The following is a 27667-nucleotide window of genomic DNA, read 5'->3' as shown; positions in this document are numbered from 1 at the left end:
TTCTGTATAGGAATAGAAATTAAATGAACTGGTATAACTATTTCCGGACGAATATCTACTAATATTTGAACAAGCAAATATGTTCGCACTTTTTATGAACTAATCCAATAACAAGTCGTACATGTAAACAAGATATAGTTAGTTGGGTGTGAAATGGCAATCTGATGACCAGAGGTAGGCCTGCTGACATTAATCTTTGGATTATCCTCTGTGGCTGGAGGGCGTGGTCCGGCAACATGAGATGGGGCATCTGGACCAAGACGTCAAACACTCCCTGCCGTGTCAATCTGCATTATTATAGATATGTTTGTTTATTTATCCTAATCATATGATAGTAAGGTATATCTTTGCCAAGACGAAGTGGTAAGATTATCTCTGTCATTATTATACTGGGACTTTCAGCAGTCACCTCTCTATTTTCTTTGATTTCATAAAACAAGTGTAAGTTTTGCTACTCTTTAATTGCTACCAAATGTTAAGCACTACCATGATTTCTGAAGATTTGATTGATAAGCACTCCATGTACTTGAACTATATTAAACCATCAGAGACTGTCGACGTTGATACAGCAGAGTATACCGACAATACAGACGAGTTTACCCACGGACTAGGAACATTACAACCCATGGACCACAAAACCCAAATCAATACTCACCATTCTATTGAGGGCATCTTAGCTGGACGTAAAGAAATGGACAGATTACACAAAGGTACAAATTAATATGTATTAGACTTGTAATTTAATTAATTATCACTTATTATTAAATTAAGATCAGTATATTAATATGGCGGAAACAAATATAGGAGGGTTTGTATCAAGTGTTATTTAGAATGGAATACATTTTTATTTTGGTTTTTATACTTAATATTCATATTATTTATGCAATTTTTCATTTGTTTGTAAAGCTGTATTTTTTTTTATATATAATTTATTTAATCATATATATTTATTATAATTTAGTTACATCTTTTATGAAGGTTTCAAGGTCATGACAATCAATATTTGTAAACGGTTTTTATTAAAATCAAATTATCCATAAAGTATTAAAATTTAATTTGGATTATTAATTAATTATGATTTTTTTAGTTTATTTACTCATTTTCAGAATTTATTGACCATACAACTAAGAATTCAGAAACATCTCCAGAAAACAAAAATAAAACTGCCAAGTTGGATAAAGGAGTTTCTAAGGATCTAAATTCATCAACTGATAGTTTGTCTCGGAAGTCAGAATCGACGGAGGATGAAGACGAAAATATAAAGAAAGAAGATACAGATGACGCTAGGAATAAAAAGAGACGAAATAGGACGACATTTACAAGTTTTCAGTTAGAGGAAATGGAACGCGTGTTCCAAAAGACTCATTACCCGGATGTGTATGCGCGGGAACAGTTAGCGCTTAGATGTAACTTAACAGAAGCCAGAGTTCAGGTAGGGAATTATTTTTTCTTTATATTTTTTACTTCTTTCATTATATTCTTTTTATATCTATCATTATATCTCTTTTCTTCCTTTCATTGTATTTCTTTCTTTCTTTCTTTCTTTCTTTGTCTTTCTTTCTTTCATTACATTCCTTTTCTTTCTTTCATTAAATTTCTTTTCTTTCTTCAGATCAATATATTTCTTTTGCTTTCATTAGGCCATAATAAATAATAGGTTTGTTTGCCCAAACGCTACCTACCCAGAAAAAAGATGCCTACTCAAATTCTTTTATTGTCCTGATTTGAAGAAGGTTTTTTTTAATCAAATAGGCATGAAGAATAATAAACATCTGATACTTCAATATCTTTTTTTGAAAAAAAAAGAAGAAAATGCCTACCTACCTACCCAATGTCTCAACCTTTGGGTAGGGTTTGGGCAAACCAAAATATTTTTAAGTGTGGCCTTATATTCCTGTTCCTTCTTTCTTTATTTTTATTTCTTTCTATACTTTTATTGTAATTCTTTTTGTTTATTATTATTATATCTATATCTTTCTTTCTTTCTTTCCAGCAAAATGATTATTTGTCTTTCTTTCTTGCTTTCTCTTTCATTCTTTTATTTCTATTATTTATTTTTGTTACAGTTGTCAGCTTAAATGAATCAATTCTGTATTTTTGGCGTGTTATTGTTTAACTCTTTTCGTGATGCAACGTAATAATTTGAAGGCTGTTAAAATCAGAGACAACTAAATAAGGTTGATGTCGCAAACCGGCGAACCCCAGTATATATCTGTATCAAATTGACTTCTTACTTTTACAATCCGGATATCTGATTTTTACATAAAAATTAATACAAAAATGTATGGCAAAGGCAAATCTCTATAGCCAAAGTAAAAGTTTTAAAACATAATAATAAGTAAATAAATAAAATAGAATTATTTCTCCCGAAAAAATATCAAAACGTCAATCAGTTGAATTACATTTTAATTAGATTTAGTTAATACCTGAACAGTTAACTTCTGGAAATGATAAATCAATCTCAAGTAACCATTTCTAATTTATGAACTTTCATACATTAAAATAAAGTGTTTAAGACAATAATACCTCTTCCTTTTAACAATGATAGACATTCATAAATAGGTATATAATTCAATTTATTAGTCTTGTTAGGGATCAAAAAGGTTATTTAACGAAAGAGCTCGGAGACACGTGCGGCTGATTACTGGCTATTTACACTAAATAAACAAATTGACGTTTTACAACACATGTACGTGTGACCTCCTGTTGTTCGTTTATTGTCAGACTTGTTATTTTTATTGACAAACTCGTTATTTCATCAACGGATTATTGAGTTTAGGAGGAAATAATCCTCATTGTAATAAAAATTATATTTCACATAACTGACATTTCAATAAAAAACAGTAGTCTTTAATATCTAAAAAAAGTTTAGTTTAGTCAGGAGTAGCAAAAATAAATATATACTAAGCTTATGTATTGTATTTTTAATAATTTAGTTAATTCATAAATTGCTAGAGTCATATAATACAATTACCAATTCCTTACACTTTCTTTTTTCAATTTGTCAAATTTGATTCTTTGTATGTAAAAAAAAGTAAATTATCCGATACTAATGTTCAAATTTGACAAATTGAAATAAGAAAGATATAAGTATATAGTAAGACTATACAAATCCTTGGTGTGAGGAATTAGTAATTGTTAGTATCATTACAAATCCCTTTCACTGCAAAATAAATATTTCATAAAAAGTAAAATTTCAATAGAAAAAAGATGAATATTCGTAATCTAAGCTTTGTGTAAACGATAATTTTACTTCCGATTTTTTTTTCAAAGTTGAAATGTGATTTTGTTTAAAAGAATCTATTATATACCAGATATGATAGTATGATTTTTAGAAGCTGTCCCGTACTAATCCGGTACAATTTTACACTTATGAACTTATTGTTGATACGATATATACAGTGTCGCCGTGTTGACTGAATTAATATTCAAACCCGGAATAATGCTGTATCGATTGAAGTTCCTTCGGATAAAGCTTTTAACAGTGTAAATGTTGAAACCATACGAGAAAACCTATAACGAAACCATTTCTGTATATTGAAACAAAAAAGCACCCCGTCGAGTTTTTATTATGAACAGATAGCTTTTATTTTCTTCTTTTTTTTTCTACAAAAAAACGGTTTTATGATATATTCACAACAATCATAGAACACGTGAAGCAACTGTTTCTATTTATGTACTTTTCGTATTTTTTTTATAGTCGCGTTTTGAGCTATTTTTTGTTGTTGGTGTTTTTTGTTGGTATTTTCATTTGCTCGAAATAGTTTGTTTTGTTTATTCGCTCATTTTTCATTTTATTTTACTTTCTCTATAGATTATTATTTTTTCATAAAATACTTGAACAAGATTTGGAGAGAAGAGAGGGACCAATATTCTACAAAATTCAAAACACAAAATTATCTTGAAAACAAATATATATATTAAAAAATTCTTAATCAAATCTATATAATTATTATGATACCCGCCACATGTTTTCAAATGAAAATTACACTTCATAAAAATTGTGGGTTCGAGCCGCTTTTTCGATTTACTCATCGCGGGAACTTTTAAACCTAAACAATTAAAAGTCAAGGATGTATTATTACGTAGAAACGTTTGGAGCTGTATAACCAAAAGACCACAAAAAGCTCATCGTTTAGGCCAACGTTGCCTGAGGAGATGCTGACATCATTGTCAACGGGGGATTTTGAAAAATATGCATGTTTTTAATCATGTCAGCGGCCTGGAGCCCTGACTACCGAGCTGACAGTTCATCAGCAGTGATGCATTTATAACTTTACAAATGTTGTTCATTCAAAGCGTTTCTCTCGATTTACCTGTATCAGGTACACTATAAATGCTGAGTTCACACGTACATCCCAATTTGTCACCATGCATGTATTTAAGTTCTTTCCTCATAGATATTGTTAATCGTCGAAAGTGTTTATCAAATATGTAAAATATGTAAAGCAAATCAAGTCAATGGCGTAGTTAACTATATACGATTGCTGTTTCACTGAATTTTACCCAGCATATATTATCAAATAAATGAATAAGATAATCTGTATTTCAAGACGATAATCCAATAAGTTAAAACAGGGACTTTCTATACTAACGAGACTAGTATAGAAAGTCCCTGGTTAAAACGAATCTTCATGAGACTCATAAAAAAAATTAATAACGTATTCATAAAGTACATACACTATTATAATGAATATACAACTCGTCTAAACATCAACCCAACAATGTTAGATCTGTAAATTTGCTTTCGCAAATTTTTGGTTCTTCCCTCGCCGGGATTCGAACCCATGCTTTTGTGTTATCGTGACACCAAATCGCCTGCACTGCAGCCGTCCCGCTAGACCACACGACCACCTGGGCTCTCAAAAAAAGAGCTTTTGCTGGCCGTGTGTTACCTTTCCTCGTCAGTTTTAATCTAGCGGCGTACTACAGTACATGATATATAAGGCATGAAGATGTTATTGTATATACATTATGTACACAGCCATGTATCACCATCATTGATGGTGATCCGATGGATACATCTGTTGTAGAGTTGTCACTGACTCAGACGTACTTATCAATATCATAATGATATATATATACTACACTATATACAATTTCATATAGATATTAATGAAACAAGCATATAAATCAGGGGCCGTGTCAACGAAGCTGTCCTAGGACTAGGACATGTCTAAGGATGGTCTTAGGACACGTCTTAGTCCTAAGTCAGGTTAACGAAGGTGTCCTAAAATAAGATATGTCCTAAATTTGGTCCTAAAGTTAGGATATATAAATAGGTGTCTTAGGATAGTCCTAAAAGGTTACGATGTCCTAAAACGAAATAAAAACAACAAATGTGGCATAAATTCATTAATAAGAATACTAATACAATAATAAACTAGTATAATGTTATAAAAAATAAACCAATTAAACAAAATTTTTCAATATTTCTTAAAGATTCAATTGTGTTACATTATTTTCAATTTGTAGACAAATTTGTTATTTAAAATGCTTCCAGATATAAAAATAAAAGCGTTCATAGTATTTAGTTTGAGTTTTGGGAATAATAAGCATATTACAAGACATTTGTGTGGGTGTGCTAGAAATTACATTGAGATATTGCGGACAAGTCATATGGTGAAATGCTTTACTATTAACTAAAATTGCTTTTCTGTACACAACTCTATATGAAATGGACATCAAGAGAAAATCTCCAAAAAGTATGTTTGACGATGTCATATCGTTACGCTCATACATTTATATGGAATAAATGGGCCTGTCCTTTTTGCTTAAAAAATACTATCATCATGAGTAACATTTTTTGCACCTAACCAAACGGTGCTATGTCAATTTAAATGTGGGGGAAAATGACTTCCTTTTACTTAATCCTTATTCAATACATGCAATAAAATCGAGTGGACCCAAAGACAAAACAAAAATTCCAACACGAATCGAATATCTCATTTAACAAAGTTGTGTGACTATTTAGTTTTGTTGTCGTATGCAATTCATTTACAAGTATGTTTTTGTCGTGTATAATAACGTTCTACAAGTATTACGTTAAAACTTTTATTTTGCATAAATTGTTTTCCATAAAAGAGTCCTCCTTTCTGCCTTTACACATATAGTGAAATAGAACAAAAATATATGTCATTGAATTCCCTACATATTTTTTTCAATTAAATAAATGTGTTAGGATGGTCTTAGGACCATCGTAGTTAGGACTATCCTAAGATAGCTTTGTTTTACATCCTAAGACATGTCTCAGACACGTCCTAAGACCATCCTAAATAATGTCCTAAGACATATCTTAGGACATATCCTAGGATACTTTCATTGACACAGCCCCTGCCCTCTTCAACATGCAGTGATTAAGATTAACGGTGGAAAATACAATGAGGTATAGGATATAGTATAGCTTACATCATAGATGTAATATTACATCTATGCTTACATATACTAGTTACATATACATGTGGGTTTTCTATCTTATTACTAAAGAGAAGTGGTGTTTAGTTTTTAATGTTTTTGTTTTTCATGAATAATGTGTACTGAGAGCTCTAGTATGTACTGGTAATTGACCCCTTTTCACAGATTTACACGACAGAATTTGACAAGTCACCGAATTCACCGAAGTCACAGAGATGACCAAACATGTCCGTTCTATCACTCCCGGGAATGCTCATATGCAATATTCTCTGAAACCACAGTAGAATCATTCCTGTCTAAATCAATACCTTTTAAGTAAACATGGTCAACCCGAAATACAAAATTATTTGTTCACTAAAAAAAACCTCACCTTATGTTCATTCCTATTGAAATGTGTATGCCTTTTTAAAAATATATGTTTTTCATATAAAAAAAAAAGTGTTATTCGGAATAAGATCAAAAGTGCACCTCCTAAAACGAACGTTGCTAATTATTTTTGTCAATGTTTGTTGCCAGAGTAAATATGAAGTAATATAAGCAAGAAAATAGATGATATTTTCACACATTTTTTTACTTACATATCCAAAACAAAAAGAAAGAAAAAAAAAACCTGTTGTTAAATTGATCTATTAAAACAACTTGTTCCTGCCACTTGAGACAAAATTACAGAAATATTCAGAAAATGAAAGAATTATAAACGCTTTCTGAATGAGAAACCGCTTATCTTAATAACTTATAATAACTGTAAAGAACGTAGTCAATACTTTTGTACTTATCCTATTTTAGTAATTGAATTATTTTAATACGTAAATTGGTTCCTCTATTACTTTTAGATTTCTGGTATTATGATGGGGTAATGAGAACCACTGAGAATTAATAAAATACACACCGAGATTTCACTGAGTTCAGGAGACGTCTGCTTTCGAGTCAGCGTTTATTATCATTTTTGATTTTAGGCAGACAGTTTGAAAAACCTCTTTTATTATTATCAAATTTTTGATGGAAAATTAACGTGGTAAATTATTTTTATTATTAAAAGTTGTGTATTATAATATATATGAATTGAATAATGACGTTATGTACAAATAGATGACTGGCCTGAATAAATATAATACATAACTTAAATAGAATATTTAGACTTTACATAAATAGAATATTTAGGCTTTACATAAATAGAATATAAATATATGACTTAAATAGAATATAAATATATGACTTAAATAGAATATAAATATATGACTTAAATAGAATATAAATATATGACTTAAATAGAATATAAATATATGACTTAAATAGAATATAAATATATGACTTAATAGATGATATAAATACGTGACTTAAGGTGCATGGTATGGGTGTCTTTCGCCATCTTGGATTGTAAATAACAAAGAACCTAAGGTCCCGATTTTCAGTCAAGTAAGAAAACTTTGATGATGAATGCAGATAACTAATGTTAATTTTTTTTAAAGAATAAATTTGTAAGATTTTAACTTATAAGTACGAAAAAATTTCGAGGATACTAGATTTTTTGCTTGATTTTTTAAATACTTTAAATTGGCATTTTAAGGGTAGGTAACTCTGAAATAGTGCATTTTCTGTTACAAATTTTATGAAGGAATCTTTCATAAAATTTTGCTATGTTATATTTTAGCCGAAAAAGAAAAAAAAGTAAGGTTACCCTACCTTTTCTTTTGATTTTCTTAAAGCCACCTATTCGTATATTAATTTACAATTATATCATTTGGTTTAGCTACCCCTGATATTAATTCAGTTTTATTGATCATGACACTTTTTTGTTCAATTATAATTATATATATATATAAACCCTAAAGATTATCAAAAATGGATCAACTATTTTATTTAGATATGAGAAATTCCCTAAGTGTTTTCCATGTATATGCTTAAGAACGAATTCTTGGGACGTTTCAATAAAATTCGAATTTGATTGTTGCCCGTATTTTTCTCCAGTCATGCATGCATTTCTTTAATATAATAAAACTATGTTTATGTGTATGTGTGTGAAGCGAAAAGTAAATCGCCTCGAGCTAAGAGAGTATTCAACAAGAGACGAGAGGCTACATGATATATTCTTCAACACTTAAACCAAATAGGCATCGACACTCTTGCTATATACACAATAAAAAAACTCTGATGTGAAGGTCAGTAAAACAAATATTCGAGAACATTTCAAAGCAGCCGATATCTATAAGGGTTTTCGCGAATCTTTTTCAAAATAACAAACAGACTGGTATAAATCAAAAGTATATAAATAACGGAACTAAAATAAAACAGAAAAAAGACGAGTCGGTGTGCTTCAGCCTTGTTGGGATATCATCCATTGATAATTTTGCTGGAGGTGATTCCCTGGTACCTTTTTTTTTCAAAAAACAATGAAAAAGTAACAAGAATTTTATAAGATTTTCAAATTTGGCTTTTAAACTATAAGTAATAAAATTATGAAAAGAAAAGTAATACCGGCGTCACAAATTAGCGTATAGTTCCGACGTACACCGGGCGTGGTAAAAAATCATGTACGCTGGCAATACGCTAGTTGGATGAATTCAACTTGTCAATCATATCTGTATTGTATGCACAACGAACTTTAAACGTGTATTGGACGTACGAGAAGCGTACCTAAGCATTTATCGGACGTTCAAGTAACGTTTGTTGGCGTTTATCTGTTTTTACCACCTAGCAAATAGTAAAAATAAAACACTTGTCATCCATGCGCGATGATACAATGACAAATACAAGAAACGTAATTGTATGTTTGAGAAGGTTATAAATATAAGTGAGGAAACCCAAATGATTTAATTACAGTACTAGATCTTATAAACGAATGCTACCAATAGCCTAATTCATAAGCATGACACTTAAACATGCCGCCATAGTTACACTTCTGTCCCCTTAATGAAATTATCATTAACCAATTCCACTAACATGTTTTAGAGGGAGTTTAAGATGTTTTCAAATAAATTTGTATTAGTGAAGGACTTTTATTACCATAATACTTGTATAACTCTTGTGAGTAAATGAAGATACATAAAGTAATTCTTTTGATGGGATTATAAACTACACATGTAAAAGGTGTATAAAACATAGACATTAAACATCAAACACCAACAACCACATTCATAGCTAGTAGAAGTATATGTTATAAGTTATCATGCTTTGACCCAACTAGCATGATTATTTAGACGGAGTCGATTCTTGAACCAATGCATACAAACATCATAAACTTAGACTTCTGTGCACGATTTTATCATTTTTTTTCGCATAAATTTCGTATAATCGTAAATTTTTTTTTCTCAATCGGTCAGTGTTATTGTGAAAATATGGCAGGTAACTAAAGTTCGTGTTTTGAAGCCGAAGTATAAAGAAAGTCACCTGTTTGTCAACAATCAACAAAAAGCATGGATATTGAGCACGTGTTTAACAAGTACAATCAGATAATAGTTTATTTTAAGGACATCCATGCGTATTGCGATCACCGGATTTTTACGAGATGGGTCACACGGAGGTCACTTTGCAAACGGAAAATATATCGATTTAGGTATACTACTTATGTGTATAAAATTCTTCCAATAATTAGGAATACCAAGAAAGTTCTGTCATATAAATACATAATTTAACACCAGATACCAATTGGGGTGAATATCAACAATAACACTATACAATTAGAGCTAGCTAAAACGTCCCAGTACAGATTTTAGGAGAATAATCTTGAAGTTCATAGAAATGTAGTACGAAGAAGTGAAAATTAGAAGATATTCCAAATAATCAAACCTGGTATATAGACAAGATCCATATTAATATAAACTAACAAAAAAGCATTATAAACAGTAACAGCAGGTCGAGTTAACAAGAAAATACGATTTGAGAGTACTCGCAGTTACTGACAGCTAGTCAAAAGCCAAAAACAATTAATGATGAAGAAAAAAATCATGCATCAGAGACTAAAATCATCTAAAACACATCCCAGGGATTTAGTATTTTAACGTCATGAACAGTCAGAGAAGACATGACTTGTGCAATGCCAAAAATTAATGTATCGACAGGTAGTAGGATAGTGAGGAGCGACTTCTATTAGAGATACAAATTAACGTGTTTGTGTCTCTATACATCCCGCCTCAAAAGAAGATACAATTTAGTTATGTTTTAATTAGCTAATGACAAAATCGATATTAGTGCCAATAAAAACTATATTCAGAGATCTAATTACAATATTGGTACGATAACCCTTACTTAAAAGTTTGTTTAAAGGTTCGATGAGTTTACACGGATCACATAGCTTTAAGTACAATATAACCGTAAAATTTATGATGTGAAATACCATTTTTAATAAGTTTTCTACAGGTACAGCCAAATTTACTAATCAAATCTTTATATCTATAAATGAATTTAGTAAAAGTTTTAAGTAATTTATGGTATCGAAATCCCTGACACAATAATTTCCCAGTGATGCATTGATTACGTTCGCACACACGGGCATACCGAACGAGTTGGGATATATAAACACCGTCTTATGACTTTATTAACAACAAAATTATTTGCATGTGCTTATGTATAATATGACGTAATTATTTTTTAATTTTTTTTTTTTCAAAGTTGATGTTGTTCTAAAAATTGTTTAACTTTTCACAGCGGTTTTATACTTTTACCTTAGTTTAAACCTATTTATCTACTTTTAACCTTAATTATTCATCCCTTATTTTTTATTAACTATGTATTTGCATTGTATCACAGATCAAATTTATTCGTTCAGTGTGTGTTAGTTTGTGTTACTACGGTTTTTTTTTTTTATTGAGTTAAGCCTTTCAATTGACATTTTATAGTGTGTCTTTCTATTTTGTGATGTTATACTATTGTTTCAGAAAAGGGAGAAGGTTTGGTACCATTAAAACGTTTAATTCCGCTGCAATTGTTTGCACCTGTCCTAAGTCAGGAATCTGATGATCAGTGGTTTGTTTATGTTGTTCATAAGTGTTTCTCGTTTCTCGTTTTATATAGACTAGACCGTTGGTTTTCCCGTTTGAATGGTTTTACACTAGTAATTTTGGGGGCCCTTAATAAATTGCTGTTCGGTGTGAGCCAAGGCTTCGTGTCGAAGACCGAACATGACCTATAATGGTTAACTTTTATAAATTGTTACTTGAATGGAGAGTTGTCTCGTTGGCACTCAAACCACACCCTCCTATATCTATGTATTACAATTTTGTAAATCATCTACATCAAAAACTTATATCTTGTTTTGAATCCTTATGTCGTGGACTTTCTGTTCTTCAAATATTGTGAAAAAACTACTAGTATTTAAAATATCTCCAGTAGAAACAAACACGTATTCCTATAGTTACTTACCATCTTTTGTCTCATTGGAAATCAGACCACAGCTTCTTGTTTTTATACTGTATTATTTGAGCGTTCTACGAAGATTGTAACCATTTATTTTTCGAGTTACTTTAAAAAGAAAACAATCAAATATATAAAAACGTATTCGATTGCTAGTCACATGCGAAATTGTAAGATATATATGCAATATTCAGATCTATGAAAGGGTCTATTCGATTCACAAGTCTAGGACTACTTTTACCAAAATACTTTCAGCATTAAACCGCCTTACTGTCAAACATTATGTATTGTTATATAATCACTTGTCTTCTTACATATCTTCTAATGCTATACATAAATGGATTAACAATATATGTATGTAAACGAGCTGTTTATGACAATGAGTTTTGAGACCTCTATATACATACCCGACATAAACCTCTTGAGTGTAATTTCGGAATACTGAAACAACTGCGGGGCTTATTTTTTTAAAGTCAAGTTGAAGGAAAATCTCAGTGCATTGAAAGACTACCTACATTTCAAACAAGAAGACATTTCTCCGCCTCATATTTTGGAGATATATACATTAATATATATTTAAATAAACTAGTTCGTTATTTATGCGTGTTTAAAGATTCAAGCAATATAAATTTTGTACCGATATACTTAACTCAGTTTCCGGCACAGGCACTTGTCTCAGAACTTTTTTTCCTATATACCTTAATATAACACTAAGGTATATAGGGGGAAAAAATTCTGAGACAAGTGCCTGTGGTTTCCGGTGCATTACAAACTTTTACACAATCCTGTACCTCAATCGGCGCATAACCACAGGAACTCGGTTAGCAGATTTAAAAAAAAAAATGTTTTGAAATCGATATTTTTCAGTAATTGTTTTCGTATTTCCTGGGTTTTTTGTTTTGTTTTACATTATTATTATAATTCACGTTCGCATCAATGTTACTTTCTTTTTCGAGCAATGTAGTTTACTCTCCATATCTATATACTGCAAACTCAAAGTTATCTATATTTCTTCGTTTTGAAGTAATGAACAGTTTACTCTCCATATCCGTATATAACTATATATCCTAAAATGCTCAAAAGTCCTAGGATTCTTCAGTATACGAATATGGATAGTAAACTGCACATTGCTTAAAAACAAAGAAATATTGATACTTTTGATTTTTCAGTATACGGATATGGAAAGTGAACTACACAGTGCTAGAAAATAAAGAAATATTGACGCCAACGTTAAATAAGGGCCATTCCAGAAAAAAATGTATGTGGGGGGGGGGGGGGGGGGGTTGGAAGGCACATTGCATTAATAATACATGGGTGATGGGTATCAGGGCAACTTTTCACACTATAATGCACTATAATTCTCAATTACAATTTTCTGGGTGGCGGGTGCTGACAAAAAATGCCTTCCAACCCCAACCCCCATACATTTTTTTCTGGAATAGCCCTAAGTTAATAATGTAATACAAACAGACAGAAAATACAAAAAAACATTGATTTACAAAATGTTATTCTGAAAAAGGATGATATATATGCGTAGGAATTACAGATAACGTATATATATTTCTGCTGAACGAAGTACTAAATCTCACAAATATGGGCACTGCTTTATTCCCTTAAATTGAGATTTCTATGAAAGTAAATGATTGAAATATAATCCATGCATGGACAATTGAGACGCTATCATGGTATTTTTGTCCTGTACGTATAAAAAATTTCAAAAAAAATTCGTGGAAGATTTTGTTGCAGCAGACACGTGTTTCGTCTAAAAAAAAAACCTCATGCGTGACGCTCGCATAGATAAGTTAGATCCAAATCGAGTAAAACTATTATTTGTTCAAGCAAGTTATATGAATCAGCAAATAGAACTAAAACAACAGAAGATAGTGTCCTTCAAATATAAGAAATAATAATATGAAAACGGGACATCTTTGTATTGCAAGTGGCAGAAGAAAATATACATTTCGTATTGTAATGTTGCTTTGTATTTATTTATTATGATAACAACATTCATTTATTAATACAATGTCAAATCAGATATATGTAAGAAAATTTCGGGTATACCTTAGCTTTTCAAAATACGCTTTTTTGTTATAAATAATATAGGTGTTACACATAAGTAAGCTGCTATCCTACAAACGCAGAAGAAAACGAAATTAGAAAATACACAGGGATTTTTATTTTATCCAATAGAGTCGAACTATGTATATACAATGATAATAAAAAAATATTAAGGTTATATGTTTTAAAACAAAACAAAACACCTATATTGGTTAACATTCGGTCATTAAACGATATATATAGTTTTGTGTCTTTGCCACAAGTTAAAACTTTTGATCGACGAAAATATGGATGAATTTACAGACAATCCAAGGATTAAGATTAAATTCCTTGAACAAGATGCATTTTGACTTGGGACTGACAATGGGTTAAATCAGTTTAAGACAAAAGATCATAGGAAATCCTAAAAAATTAAATATAATTTTAGCCAAACAATTCGATGTTGCTGAATGATACAATTTAATAACATTTGTCGAATTTTTTTGTTTAATCATAGAAATTAACACATCTCAAGCGGTTTGTAATGAGAAATAAGCCCAAAGGAGATTTGAATGGTAAACGAGACCAATTCCTTTGATACGAGTCGTATAATTAAATCTAACATACTTTTATTAGCATGAAACAGTATAATACAGTTATTCAGAGAAAGAATTCATGTAATAGCTACAGATATTTAAGTAAAACACAATATATTAGCGAAAATATTACAGACATAATTATGTAATAGCCCACAAAATACTTAATGCGACGAGTAAAAATCTAGCCATACATCGCGATAGCAACATTAGCATCTCAAACTCAAGCTGGGAGTTAATTAAACTTTTTTCTGTTATCCTTTAGTTATTACAAAATATCAGATCGTATTTCTCAAATATTCTTTGATGTCGAACGTTCTCGCAGAAAATTTCCTCCCGCCCATCTCCATAATGATACGAGGGGGTCGCTTGGAATTCACGCTACAGCTTTAATTTACACGGAATATAATTTGCAAAACACTTTACTACAAGTGCATTAAATAAATGTACAATTTAAGATCCGGTCGTTACATTGCAATCTAAACATCTGATTTTGATTTGTTTAGTGAATAACTTAATTTCATTAAATACTTAATTAAATTTCATATCTGTATGTTTCTTTATGACTGGGTTTTACACCTCTTTCGTTCCTAGACGATTTGGCGTCTAATTTAAAAGTAATGGCTATATTACCCAATCTAATGACTTATAACTAAGTACATTATGTAGTATAATTTTTATTTTATTTAATAAAAGATGTAATATAGCGATAAACACAAGTGCAGTTAGAAGACAAAAAGACATGTACATTTAATGCATTTTTTGCTGGCTTAGTTTTTGGCAAATACGAAGGACGGGTTACGTACGAATCTCGTTCTCCTTAACACACAGGGGAACTTTCCTAGATTGTGACATTACATGATACGACTCATCTCCGTTTGTAGTGACTCGTTGAGTAGCACGTCTTGGTCACTAGTGGAAGAGGAAGTACTTACCCTTCCAGAAGTTATGAGTTCACACTTAGTTTTTTTGTTGTGTAAATCTTTAATTTTTTGGATAGTGTTTTCTGATTGTGGATTTTCCTTTCCTATTCTTGTTCATAGTAATTTGTATTGTCCTCGTTATCTCTCTTTCTCTCTAAATTTTGGTCATGGTAGTTTTTGATGAATTAAGTTGAAGTCCAATCAACTTGAAAATATGTACATATGTTCCCTATGATATTTCTAATTCTAATGAACAGTTAGAGCTTTGACCCATGATCATGATCTACTGAATATATAAAATAATAGTATACTCATTCTTGTTTTTTTCGCGATTCATGTCGATCTGTTGAACCAAGCCTTAATCAATGATTTTTAGTTTTGTTTTTATCATGATTGGTTTTGTACATAAATTAGATCGTCGGTTTTCTCGGTTTAATTTTATTTTGAATATTCACAATCTAAAGAAGGTCATCATGGTCATGCAATTTTACAGAAAAAAAAAATAACATGACTGTGTTAATTATTCCGGAGACTTTTTCGCTAAAAGTTTTAAATGTTTTAAGAAAGTCTTAAAACCAGTTAGCACACGTGAAAATTGAGATTCATGTTTGTAAAAGTAATGTTTTGCGGACTATACCTAAATGAAACATGGGCGTGTAGTATTTTCCTCCGCGTCATTGTATATTTCTACTTTCGTGTAAATACACATTAAATACAAACTCATTATTTTAATCTGGAATAAGTTGATTTGCAGTAAATTAAATATTATTTTTGAAACTTATTATGACAACAGATGTCTATTGATGTAAATCATAATTATCATCAATTTCTGGGCAATTCTAAATAAAATAAATATTTTTATGATCTGTAACTTCAAAACATTCCGCCATCAAAAAGTTATCATATATCTCTTATCTTATTTGTTCAATTTACTTAATTTAGATTACTTAACTATTTCATTAAAATCTGGAGATAAGATGTAGTGTTGATTTCATGTTTTATTCAGGTAACACGTGGTGTGGAGGTTTTACATGATCGAATGGCTCTGTAACGAGTTTAATTACATGGAATGGCCATTTGTGGTTAATTAACGAACACACCCGTGTCAATAACCAATGCCAAGTTAAATAAGAATTAATACAAACCACAGTTCTAATGATTATTTATACATACGAATCAATTTTTGTAACAGTTTCATTTACATGTCATAATTTGCAACGAAGAATTTTTCAAATTTCACATCATGAGAAAACAAAATTTGGAAGTCTTAGAGGTTATTCCAGCCTTTACAAATATGTTTTTGTCTTGCTAAATATTTTGTTACCTCGGGTTATTTTATAACGAACCATACATTATAAGTTTTGCCCATCGTTGATTGGTTGACTCCGTGTTCCTTGATTATCGTCCTGCTTATTGTTGAAAGCCATTTGGTGATCTGTTGTTTATCGTTTGGTTTTCTGGGGGATAGCTGTCTTACTTACAATCATGCATATGCTCACGTTTATTCCAACCAAGATCAAAATGATGAACATATCAGTAAAATACGATTAAATATACACTGACATGAAATTACGGAAATTTATCAGTTATATGAATAAAGTTCAGAAATTTAACCGAAATTGTATAGTTTTTAATTCTAAAAACGCATAATTATATGCAAAGTTCGTTTTCTTCAACATTTCGAAATTCTCTACTATCTATAGTATATATTCAGTGAGTACTTTTACAGTCTATGGAAGAAGCGTATCGATAAAAACTTTTCTTGTATCACATAGCGATATTGTCTAATATCAATTGTAAATATGCAGACATTCCATGCGGAAAATGTTGTTTTCGGCAACGAAAAATTAAGAAAATACTAACTTTAAAACTTATTGTTCAAATATAAACAACAATTGAGCCTAAATATACATTCAGAAGTTAGTTAGAAGCTCAAGTTTATGTCCGTGTAAAATTTGAAGTACTGTGTTTTTCTTATATACATAAATAAACAAATGCTATTATTTCTAATATCAATGCGATACTTTTAAAATATCATAGCGGTGTTTTTGTTATATCAATATTAGTACTTATTATTATTAATATTAGACTGCTGTACCCATATTTTGACAATTTTACCTATTATGTCTGTTTTGTTCACGCATCGTTGTAAATATGAAAGAATTTGATGAGACTGTCAAACACGTGAGAGGTTAAGCGCTATAAAACCAGGTTCAATCCACCATTTTCAAAATTTGAAAATGCCAGTACCGAGTCAGAAATATGATAGTTGTTATCCATTCGTTTGGTATGTTTTATCATTTGATTTTACCATTTGATAAGGGACTTTCTGTTTTGAATTTTCCTCGGAATTCTGTATTTTTGTGATTTTACTTCTTAGTAGTATTGTATGTAAATAAGCAGTTTTAAGACCATTGCTTAAATTCAAATTGATTTTGATAACATCTTACAAATTTCTCAATGGGTTCTGGAAGCAAAACTAATCAAATAAGGGTTTAATAAACAATGTCGTAATCAAATAGCTAAGTATCAAAATGATTGTTCACATATATAACATTTAACAAATTTTATAATGAACGCATCGAAATAATATATATCCGATATTCTCGCAACGCACGCATGGAAGACTTTCTTTATTGATAACAATGAAACTAACTTGTGACAAAGATGAATCATACTGTCCTCGTTCAGATTGATTCGACAAAATCTGACCTGTACTTTTGAATCTCCTTTTATTATACTAATTAGACAGTTGGTTTTTCTGTTTGAATGGTTTAACACTAGTAATGTTTTTGTTCCTATATAGCGTGGTGTTCGCTGTGAGCCAAGGCTCCGTGTTTAAGGCCCTACTTTGATCTAAAATGGTTTACTTTGAAAGTTGTCTCATTCGAACTCATGTACCATCTTCTTATATCTATAAATCTAAAAATTTCCCCTTCTAAATAACTACTTTCCAGTCCTCAAACTGAAAGATCTAAATTTATAAATATAGAAAAGATATATACACAATTCTAACGTCAAAAGACATTTACATCTTATTTATTTGTGTCCCATTTTTTTTAGTACTCATTGAAGAAATGAATTTATAACAAGCGATACGGATTGTTATTTTGCACTAAGAAGTTCGCGTATTTATACGATCGTTACTTGTCAAAAACGAAAGTCACATCTCTGTGTCAACAACACATCGGAATGCTCTCACGGTCATCGCGATGTAAAAGAGCGTCCACGCGGCGAGCTGATTATGTTCATAGAGATATCGCTTTACCAACGGGAAAAGTCTTTGATATAAAAAAAAAAAAAAAAAGAACTGTTTTCCTTCTCAATATATTTTTTCTATGTTAATAATAAATACATTTTCTGTTAGACAAGATTTTTTATTTTCATTATATCTGAAGTTGTCCGATTTATAGTCTGAGGCTACTCAGTTGGTATCTTCAAAGTTCGGGACATCAGCATTTGTGCATCTTGATTTGTTTGGATTATTTATTTAACCATTTGAATATTCATTGTAATTTGGAGCTGTATTGGATTGGATTGTTTCAATGAATGTTTCTTTTAAGTAATGACATTTTTTGTCTATTTCGATATTACCAATGTGGATAGGCTATTGCAGTGTGACCAGTATATTAGAATCTAATAGGTCGGTAGACTATTTGCAACCACATTTAAATTCCGCCATTGCATCATCACTTCAAATAGAATTAGTCGGTTAACATGTTAAACCATGTGATTGAAAACAATAGACTGAACAGGTTGTTAACACTTTCAACTATCAATAGGGTCAAGCAACATTTTCGAAATAATAAGTTTATGTAAGCGTTAATTTTGTTACAGTAACGAAATTTTAGTGATATTGATCCTAAAACATTAAACCGGTCATGATCTAAGTTTGTGAATTATGATTATACAGTTTTCTTGACATGCATTGTGACATGTCATCGTATTCATTTTATATTAGAAAACTAAAGCAGTTTTATAAGAAAAGTATCGCATGTATAAATTTGTGATATTATAAAATCATCGCTATGATATAAGACAAATATCGCATTGATATTATAAAATATAGCAGTATCTGTGACTTATAGGTGATTTTGGCTTAGCAAACAATTGAATTCATCTAAATTGCATTCCACTGAATTTGCCACATAATATTTATAGAATGTGTACACCTACAAATGATAAATCGTGCATTTATGTTTCATTTATTCAACAATTCAATTTTCTCGTTTAAATACACCTTGCTTGTTATTACATAAAATAATTCATGGAAATTATACACCAGACGTATGTTGTGTTAAATGTCACCCTGTTTTAAGAAAAGAGTCATTACTTTATGCCGAGAAATCTGCCTTTCTTCGTACAAATGCTAACATTCGTCTGAAATTTCCCACAATGCAACTCGTTGATTTAAGACAATATCGCTCGTTGATATAAGAAAAGTTTTTATCGAATCGCTTCTTCCATAGACTGTTTTAAGTAACTTTGGAATCATTATTAGATATTTTTTCGATAAGTTAAAATCACAAGTTTACTAATAGCAGAAAACATGTTTAATAACAAAAAAAATCTACAGCAGAATCACACAATTATATGAATTAAAGGAAAACTGGATGATCGAATTTGAATAATAAAATTCTCATCATCTGTTGATAACATTTTCACAATAAGTTGTGATAATTCAAACTGTAAGTGACAATTCCTGCAAATGATTTACATTTTTATATTACAGTTTGTATATTTTTAGCAAAAATTTTACTCAATAAATTATTTGAGATTCAAAATGGCCATTAAGCAATGGGTTGAGACGGATTATTGATATTATTTTGAAATCCTTATGAATACACCTGAATTGATTTGATTCATTCATTTAAATATTTGTTGATTATAGGTCTGGTTCCAGAACAGAAGAGCCAAGTGGAGGAAGCGAGAACGTTATGGCCAGATTCAGACTATGAGAGGCATGACATCGGGACCGTTTGACATGGGACTAGGTAGACCAGAATCATATTCTCAGGTATGATATAACATTGGTACACTCTATATGGAATATTTATTTCTCAATCTACATTGGATAAAAAAGAAGTAAAATTCCTTCACATTGTTGATAACAATTATTCAATATTTTTTACAATTCAATACATACCTTCAGTAATAAGTAAAGACATTTGGTATTTATACATAATATAGAAATAAGAAGATATGGCCATGTATATGATTGCCAATGAGATAACTCTCCGCAAAAGACCAAATGACACAGAAATTAACAACTATAAGTCGCCTAACCCGAATAATCCAGTCGTTATATTCCGACTCACTATCGATCGCTACATTAACCTCGAGAGGACACTGACCGATAGAGGGCACTGAATCATTCGAGTTTTAAGTAGCCTGGGGTCCTGGCTAATCTTGCGACGCACAGCTAGATTGGGCCGGGATGCAAAGAGTAAAAAAACACATATCGTGTTGTCAGACGTAAAAGGCCCCGAGATAATCAATGTATTAACTATATTCAAACGAGAAAACTGACGGCCTTTTCTGTATAAAATAATGAACGAAACAAATATGATATGCAGCAACAAACAACAACCATGGCATTACAGACTCCTGACAACCATGGCATTACAGACTCCTGACAACCATGACATTACAGACTCCTGACAACCATGGCATTACAGACTCCTGACAACCATGGCATTACAGACTCCTGACAACCATGGCATTACAGACTCCTGACAACCATGGCATTACAGACTCCTGACAACCATGGCATTACAGACTCCTGACAACCATGGCATTACAGAATCCTGACAACCATGACATTACAGACTCCTGACTTTACAAACGACAACCATGGCATTACAGACTCCTGACTTTACAAACGACAACCATGGCATTACAGACTCCTGACTTTACAAACGACAACCATGGCATTACAGACTCCTGACTTTACAAACGACAACCATGGCATTACAGACTCCTGACTTTACAAACGACAACCATGGCATTACATACTCCTGACTTTACAAACGACAACCATGGCATTACAGACTCCTGACTTTACAAACGACAACCATGGCATTACAGACTCCTGACTTTACAAACGACAACCATGGCATTACAGACTCCTGATTTTACAAACGACAACCACACTGAAAATCTAAATTAGTCAATTTGACCAATTTAATTAGTCATTTTGACTGTCCTCTAGATGACAATGCACTTAATCATTTTGACTATGCTCTTAGTCGTTTGACTAGATGGTTAGTCACATTTGACTGAGTAGGGTGGTCATTATGACTATGTTAGGAAGTCAAAATGACTATATGTCATACTCGTTATGACGAATTGGATTGTTCAATTGACTATGCACATTTGTCAGTTTGACAATTGAATGTAGTCCATATGACTGATTGATATAGTCGGAAGTGACCATGTTGGTTAGTCAACATGATTACTGTGAATAGTCACGACTGTTAGACTGTTATTTTAATTTGTGTTGTGTTTTTTTGTTCTGCCATTTAATTTGTGTGCGTTTCATTCCGTTTCGTTCTGTTATGGTTCATTTCTTCTGTTATTCTACTTTTTGTTGTTTCTCTTCCATGAGATTGACAAATACATCTGGAATATAATATCATTAAAAATACCACAGCAGCAATACTAACAATGACAATAGTGTAGGACCACAAAGTGCTCAATGTTCAAAACCTTCCTATATCTTAAGTTTCCATGTGTAACCATTACTCAGTGACATATATTAAAGTCAAAAATCAAATAAAGAAAATACATTTATTATAAACTCATTGTTAATATGAAGTGTTTATTTCAGATATTTTGTCGGGAACAACTCTGCATGTGTCAGTGTGGTATTCTCTATGGTAAAAAATCTCTCAGCTGTGTTCATACAAATAGCAATGTCTTCATTTGCTGAAAAATATAATTGTGTCATTTTAGAAGCTAAAATATAACAATAAACAAGATTATCATTCATGTTAAAAGTTTAAAGAAAAAACAAATTTTAAAATCTTTGAACTAGTGATTTAATCACTCATCTTATACCATTAATTTGTAATGTAAGCACCGGGATCTTGACAGCCACCCATCCTATATCACAACATTGTAACATTGTAATGTAAGCACCCGGATCTTGCCAGCCACCCATCTTATACCACAACATTGTAATGTAAGCACCGGGATCTTGCCAGCCACCCATCTTATACCACAACATTGTGATATAAGCACCGGGATCTTGACAGCCACCCATCTTATAACACAACATTGTAATGTAAGCACCAGGATCTTGACAGCCACCCATCCTATATCACAGCATTGAAATGTTAGCACCTGGATCTTGACAGCCACCTTGATTTTTTAATTCATTGTTGTGAATATCGATTGCAGTGTTTATTTTTAACAGTTTTTGCTCAGATGAAAAAGAGATATCGCTAAATACCCTATTCAATCGACAATACGTTGTATGTGTATCAAAATTGATATCCCGTATTCATATCCACCCTTTTTTATTGTCGTTACGTCAACATGTGGTGATATTACTTTCATTTATACACTCCTTTTTCTTAAATTCAATTTTTGTAAGTTAGAATTAAAACAAATATACATCATACTTACTTTAAACAATTGGTTTATATGATAAAATAACAGTTTCCGTGCCTTCTGGTTTGTTTACATCTACACAATCTATGGAATAAAGGGAACGCGAAAGAGTGCGCGTGAAAACCGATACTCTACACCACGTGGTGCTGTGACCACTAACATAGTCAATTGACCACGCAGGTAGTCATAATGACTTGATGGGTAGTCATATATGCTTTTGACTACCTTTCGACTGATATTTGACTAACTGAATAGTCATCGTGACTAATTTAGATTTTCAGTGCATGGCATTACAGACTCCTGACTTTACAAACGACAACCATGGCATTACAGATTCCTGACTTTACAAACGACAACCATGGCATTACAGACTCCTGACTTTTTTGACAGACACATACAGAATTAACATTTCTCTAACATTTGCATGAACAGTTTTATCGAAGTCGTTTTTAAGGTGAATTCCTCTATTTGCCACAACAAGTCAATTCGAAGTTTAGAAGAAAGGATTTATTCACAAGAGTCGTTAACTTGTTCCAGATTATGGATTCAGATTCTTAATATTTAAATCCTGTTTTCTGATTTATAATCTTTAAAGTATAAATTGATGTACAAAATTCGGAATATATACTTGACTTAAAATACTCAATCACAAAATTGAAACAGTTAACAATAGTTGATGCAATTGTCTTCAGTTTTGTAATGCAGCTGATCAGCTTCGTTCTTTTATAAGTTAAACCATGGAAGTATTATAAATGATAAGCTGACTCCTTGTCGACTTGATAAGCTGACTCCTTGTCGACTTGATAAGCTGACTCCTTGTCGACTTGATAAGCTGACTCCTTGTCGACTTGATAAGCTGACTCCTTGTCGACTTGATAAGCTGACTCCTTGTCGACTTGATAAGCTGACTCCTTGTCGACTTGAATGATAAGCTGACTCCTTGTCGACTTGATAAGCTGACTCCTTGTCGACTTGATAAGCTGACTCCTTGTCAACTTGAAATGATAAGCTGACTCCTTGTCGACTTGATAAGCTGACTCCTTGTCGACTTGATAAGCTGACTCCTTGTCGACTTGATAAGCTGACTCCTTGTCAACTTGAAATGATAAGCTGACTCCTTGTCGACTTGATAAGCTGACTCCTTGTCGACTTGATAAGCTGACTCCTTGTCGACTTGAATGATAAGCTGACTCCTTGTCGACTTGATAAGCTGACTCCTTGTCGACTTGATAAGCTGACTCCTTGTCGACTTGAATGATAAGCTGACTCCTTGTCGACTTGATAAGCTGACTCCTTGTCGACTTGAATGATAAGCTGACTCCTTGTCGACTTGATAAGCTGACTCCTTGTCGACTTGAAATGATAAGCTGACTCCTTGTCGACTTGAATGATAAGCTGACTCCTTGTCGACTTGATAAGCTGACTCCTTGTCGACTTGATAAGATGACTCCTTGTCAACTTGATAAGCTGACTCCTTGTCGACTTGAAAGAATGTTCTATAATGTAAATGTTGAAGCTTAATAAATTATTACATACTTTCGTTTCTGTAATCTGAATTATTATTGCTGATAATATAAAAGATAACCTTACATTTAATTTTGAGGTTCTTTTTTTAAGTTCTACATAACTTTTATGAATATTTCGAGGAATAAATCAATACATGTGTTTAGATTGAATTTTTTACATTTCTTCGGGTAGGAAAATTTTTATAGATGACGATTGAGGTTTAAGTTTTACTCATTGTTAGATAATTGTTTCTTGTTGGTATTTTGTATGTTTTAGACTGACTTATAATTTTGTTGGTATTTTGTATGTTTAGACTGACTTATATAATTTTGTTGGTATTTTGTATGTTTAGACTGACTTATATAATTTTGTTGGTATTTTGTATGTTTTAGACTGACTTATAATTTTGTTGGTATTTTGTATGTTTTAGACTGACTTATAATTTTGTTGGTATTTTGTATGTTTTAGACTGACTTATAATTTTGTTGGTATTTTGTATGTTTAGACTGACTTATAATTTTGTTGGTATTTTGTATGTTTTAGACTGACTTATAATTTTGTTGGTATTTTGTATGTTTAGACTGACTTATAATTTTGTTGGTATTTTGTATGTTTAGACTGACTTATATAATTTTGTTGGTATTTTGTATGTTTTAGACTGACTTATAATTTTGTTGGTATTTTGTATGTTTTAGACTGACTTATAATTTTGTTGGTATTTTGTATGTTTTAGACTGACTTATAATTTTGTTGGTATTTTGTATGTTTTAGACTGACATATAATTTTGTTGGTATTTTGTATGTTTAGACTGACTTATAATTTTGTTGGTATTTTGTATGTTTTAGACTGACTTATAATTTTGTTGGTATTTTGTATGTTTTAGACTGACTTATATAATTTTGTTGGTATTTTGTATGTTTTAGACTGACTTATAATTTTGTTGGTATTTTGTATGTTTAGACTGACTTATATAATTTTGTTGGTATTTTGTATGTTTAGACTGACTTATATAATTTTGTTGGTATTTTGTATGTTTTAGACTGACTTATAATTTTGTTGGTATTTTGTATGTTTTAGACTGACTTATAATTTTGTTGGTATTTTGTATGTTTTAGACTGACTTATAATTTTGTTGGTATTTTGTATGTTTAGATTGACTTATATAATTTTGTTGGTATTTTGTATGTTTTAGACTGACTTATAATTTTGTTGGTATTTTGTATGTTTTAGACTGACTTATAATTTTGTTGGTATTTTGTATGTTTAGACTGACTTATATAATTTTGTTGGTATTTTGTATGTTTAGACTGACTTATATAATTTTGTTGGTATTTTGTATGTTTAGACTGACTTATATAATTTTGTTGGTATTTTGTATGTTTTGACTGACTTATAATTTTGTTGGTATTTTGTATGTTTTGACTGACTTATAATTTTGTTGGTATTTTGTATGTTTTGACTGACTTATAATTTTGTTGGTATTTTGTATGTTTTGACTGACTTATATAATTTTGTTGGTATTTTGTATGTTTAGACTGACTTATATAATTTTGTTGGTATTTTGTATGTTTTGACTGACTTATATAATTTTGTTGGTATTTTGTATGTTTTGACTGACTTATAATTTTGTTGTTATTTTGTAGATACAACACAATCCATGGATGGGAGGGCACCAGATGCCATACGCAATGCAGAATTCTAATTGTATGGTCAACCATTCACAAGTTCCTAGTTTTATGAACCTTGCTCATCAGGGACACTTCCCGTCACCCCAGACCGGGCTCCATCAATCACCCATCTCATTAAATGGTACCCAGTCGCCATCGTTTGAATGTGAGCCTACCGAACGGCGGAGTACCAGCATAGCTGCCTTACGATTAAAAGCACATGAACATAGTGTTGCAATGGGTTTATTTAGTGCGTACGGAAAGTAAACAAAATATAATACAATGTTATGTGCACAAACAAATACACTAATTATTTAATCATTGTGTTAATTAACTATCTGTGAAGCGATAAATAATATTCTAGTTCAGCAAACAATGGTGCTATATATATATATTGTATATATTAAGTAATGGAGTATGAGGTGGAAAGTCCATGATAACAATGACGAAAAATTAGAAGAAACTTTCATAAGTGTTCTTAAGATGTCAGAAGGAAATGAAACATTGACGAACGATTGACATTAGAAATTATAGAAATGTAAAGTCTTTCAATGACTGAACTGCAAATGTTAAATTTCTAACTTGATCTAAAAAGCCTATATACACGGGTCTGTTATGATAGAATAATATGGTCTGTTAACCAATGTTATTTGTTTACGACTTTTGTTTCATTTGAAGAAAAAGCATTAGTAAACGTTCACATGCTGGAATGCAGGTTTGAGACGTTATTAACCAACAGCTTTCTTTTGAAAATTCTTTTGATATGCAACTGTAACACCATGCGAGGAGAACTTCCAGCATTGCAAAACTATTATGTATCTTCAATTAAAACACCGAACCACTCAACATTAGTGCTTTTGTCAATAAATTGAGTTTGAGAAGGAATGATAGAATTAGTGATGACATTAGCTAATTAGAGAAAGGAGTTTACTGGAGAATGATCGCATACCAGAGTAGTAGATATATAATCATCATGTTTCCATGTGTTTATTGGTATAAATTGTGTAAATTACATCTACTAATGAACGTATAAACATTACTTATGTTGGGGATACCTCTATGATTGTGTTAAACATTACTTATGTCGGGGATACCTATATGATTGTGTAAATACCGTATAATACATTTATTGATGATATTAAATTATCTACTTGTATAAAGATTTTATAGTTGATTTTGTCGTCAATCGGAATTGTTAACATTTTGTATTCAACTTCTGTTTAAAAAGATAAATATGAATTGAAATAATTAAATTTAATATATGAGAATAAATAAAGTGCCGTAGTTCTTTATCTTGAGATGGAAGGTAATGCTGTTACTTTATAAATTAAGATTTTGCACAAAATTTTGTCAGTATAGCAGAACTTTAACAACTGTCCTAAAAGCGGGAGGTTTAACTAGCTTTAAAACACACTATATTCTTCGAGAAATGCCTGTACCAAGTCAGGAATATGATTCCCGTTGGTTTTAGATTTTGGCAACTTTTATGGATTTCTACTTTTTGAATTTAAGACCAGTGTTTTTATTATACTTTTCAAGAATAAAAATTATATTTACTTC

At 31.2% G+C, this 27667-nt stretch overlaps 1 protein-coding gene across 1 annotated transcript; it reads left to right on the top strand.

The window, feature by feature from the left end:
- Positions 1–313: 313 nt before the first annotated feature.
- LOC143082092 (ALX homeobox protein 1-like) lies at positions 314–27667 on the top strand. Its single transcript, XM_076257644.1, has 4 exons — positions 314–710; positions 1107–1432; positions 20211–20336; positions 26084–27667. Exons 1-4 carry the CDS (start codon positions 473–475, stop codon positions 26372–26374), a joined length of 981 nt encoding a protein of 326 aa, XP_076113759.1. The 5' UTR covers positions 314–472; the 3' UTR covers positions 26375–27667.

This window comes from Mytilus galloprovincialis, chromosome 7 (assembly GCF_965363235.1).
Source record: "Mytilus galloprovincialis chromosome 7, xbMytGall1.hap1.1, whole genome shotgun sequence".
Taxonomy (NCBI): domain Eukaryota; kingdom Metazoa; phylum Mollusca; class Bivalvia; order Mytilida; family Mytilidae; genus Mytilus; species Mytilus galloprovincialis.
Note: the sequence above shows the minus strand (reverse complement) of the source record. Positions and strands in the feature narration are given on the sequence as shown.

Bases quoted from the DNA above. Each gene is read 5' to 3' on its own strand.
- LOC143082092 (XM_076257644.1), top strand. From the start codon at position 473: ATGTTAAGCACTACCATGATTTCTGAAGATTTGATTGATAAGCACTCC. The intron at 711-1,106 runs GTACAAATTAAT...ACTCATTTTCAG, and splicing joins AATGGACAGATTACACAAAG to AATTTATTGACCATACAACT. The intron at 1,433-20,210 runs GTAGGGAATTAT...TGTTGATTATAG, and splicing joins TAACAGAAGCCAGAGTTCAG to GTCTGGTTCCAGAACAGAAG.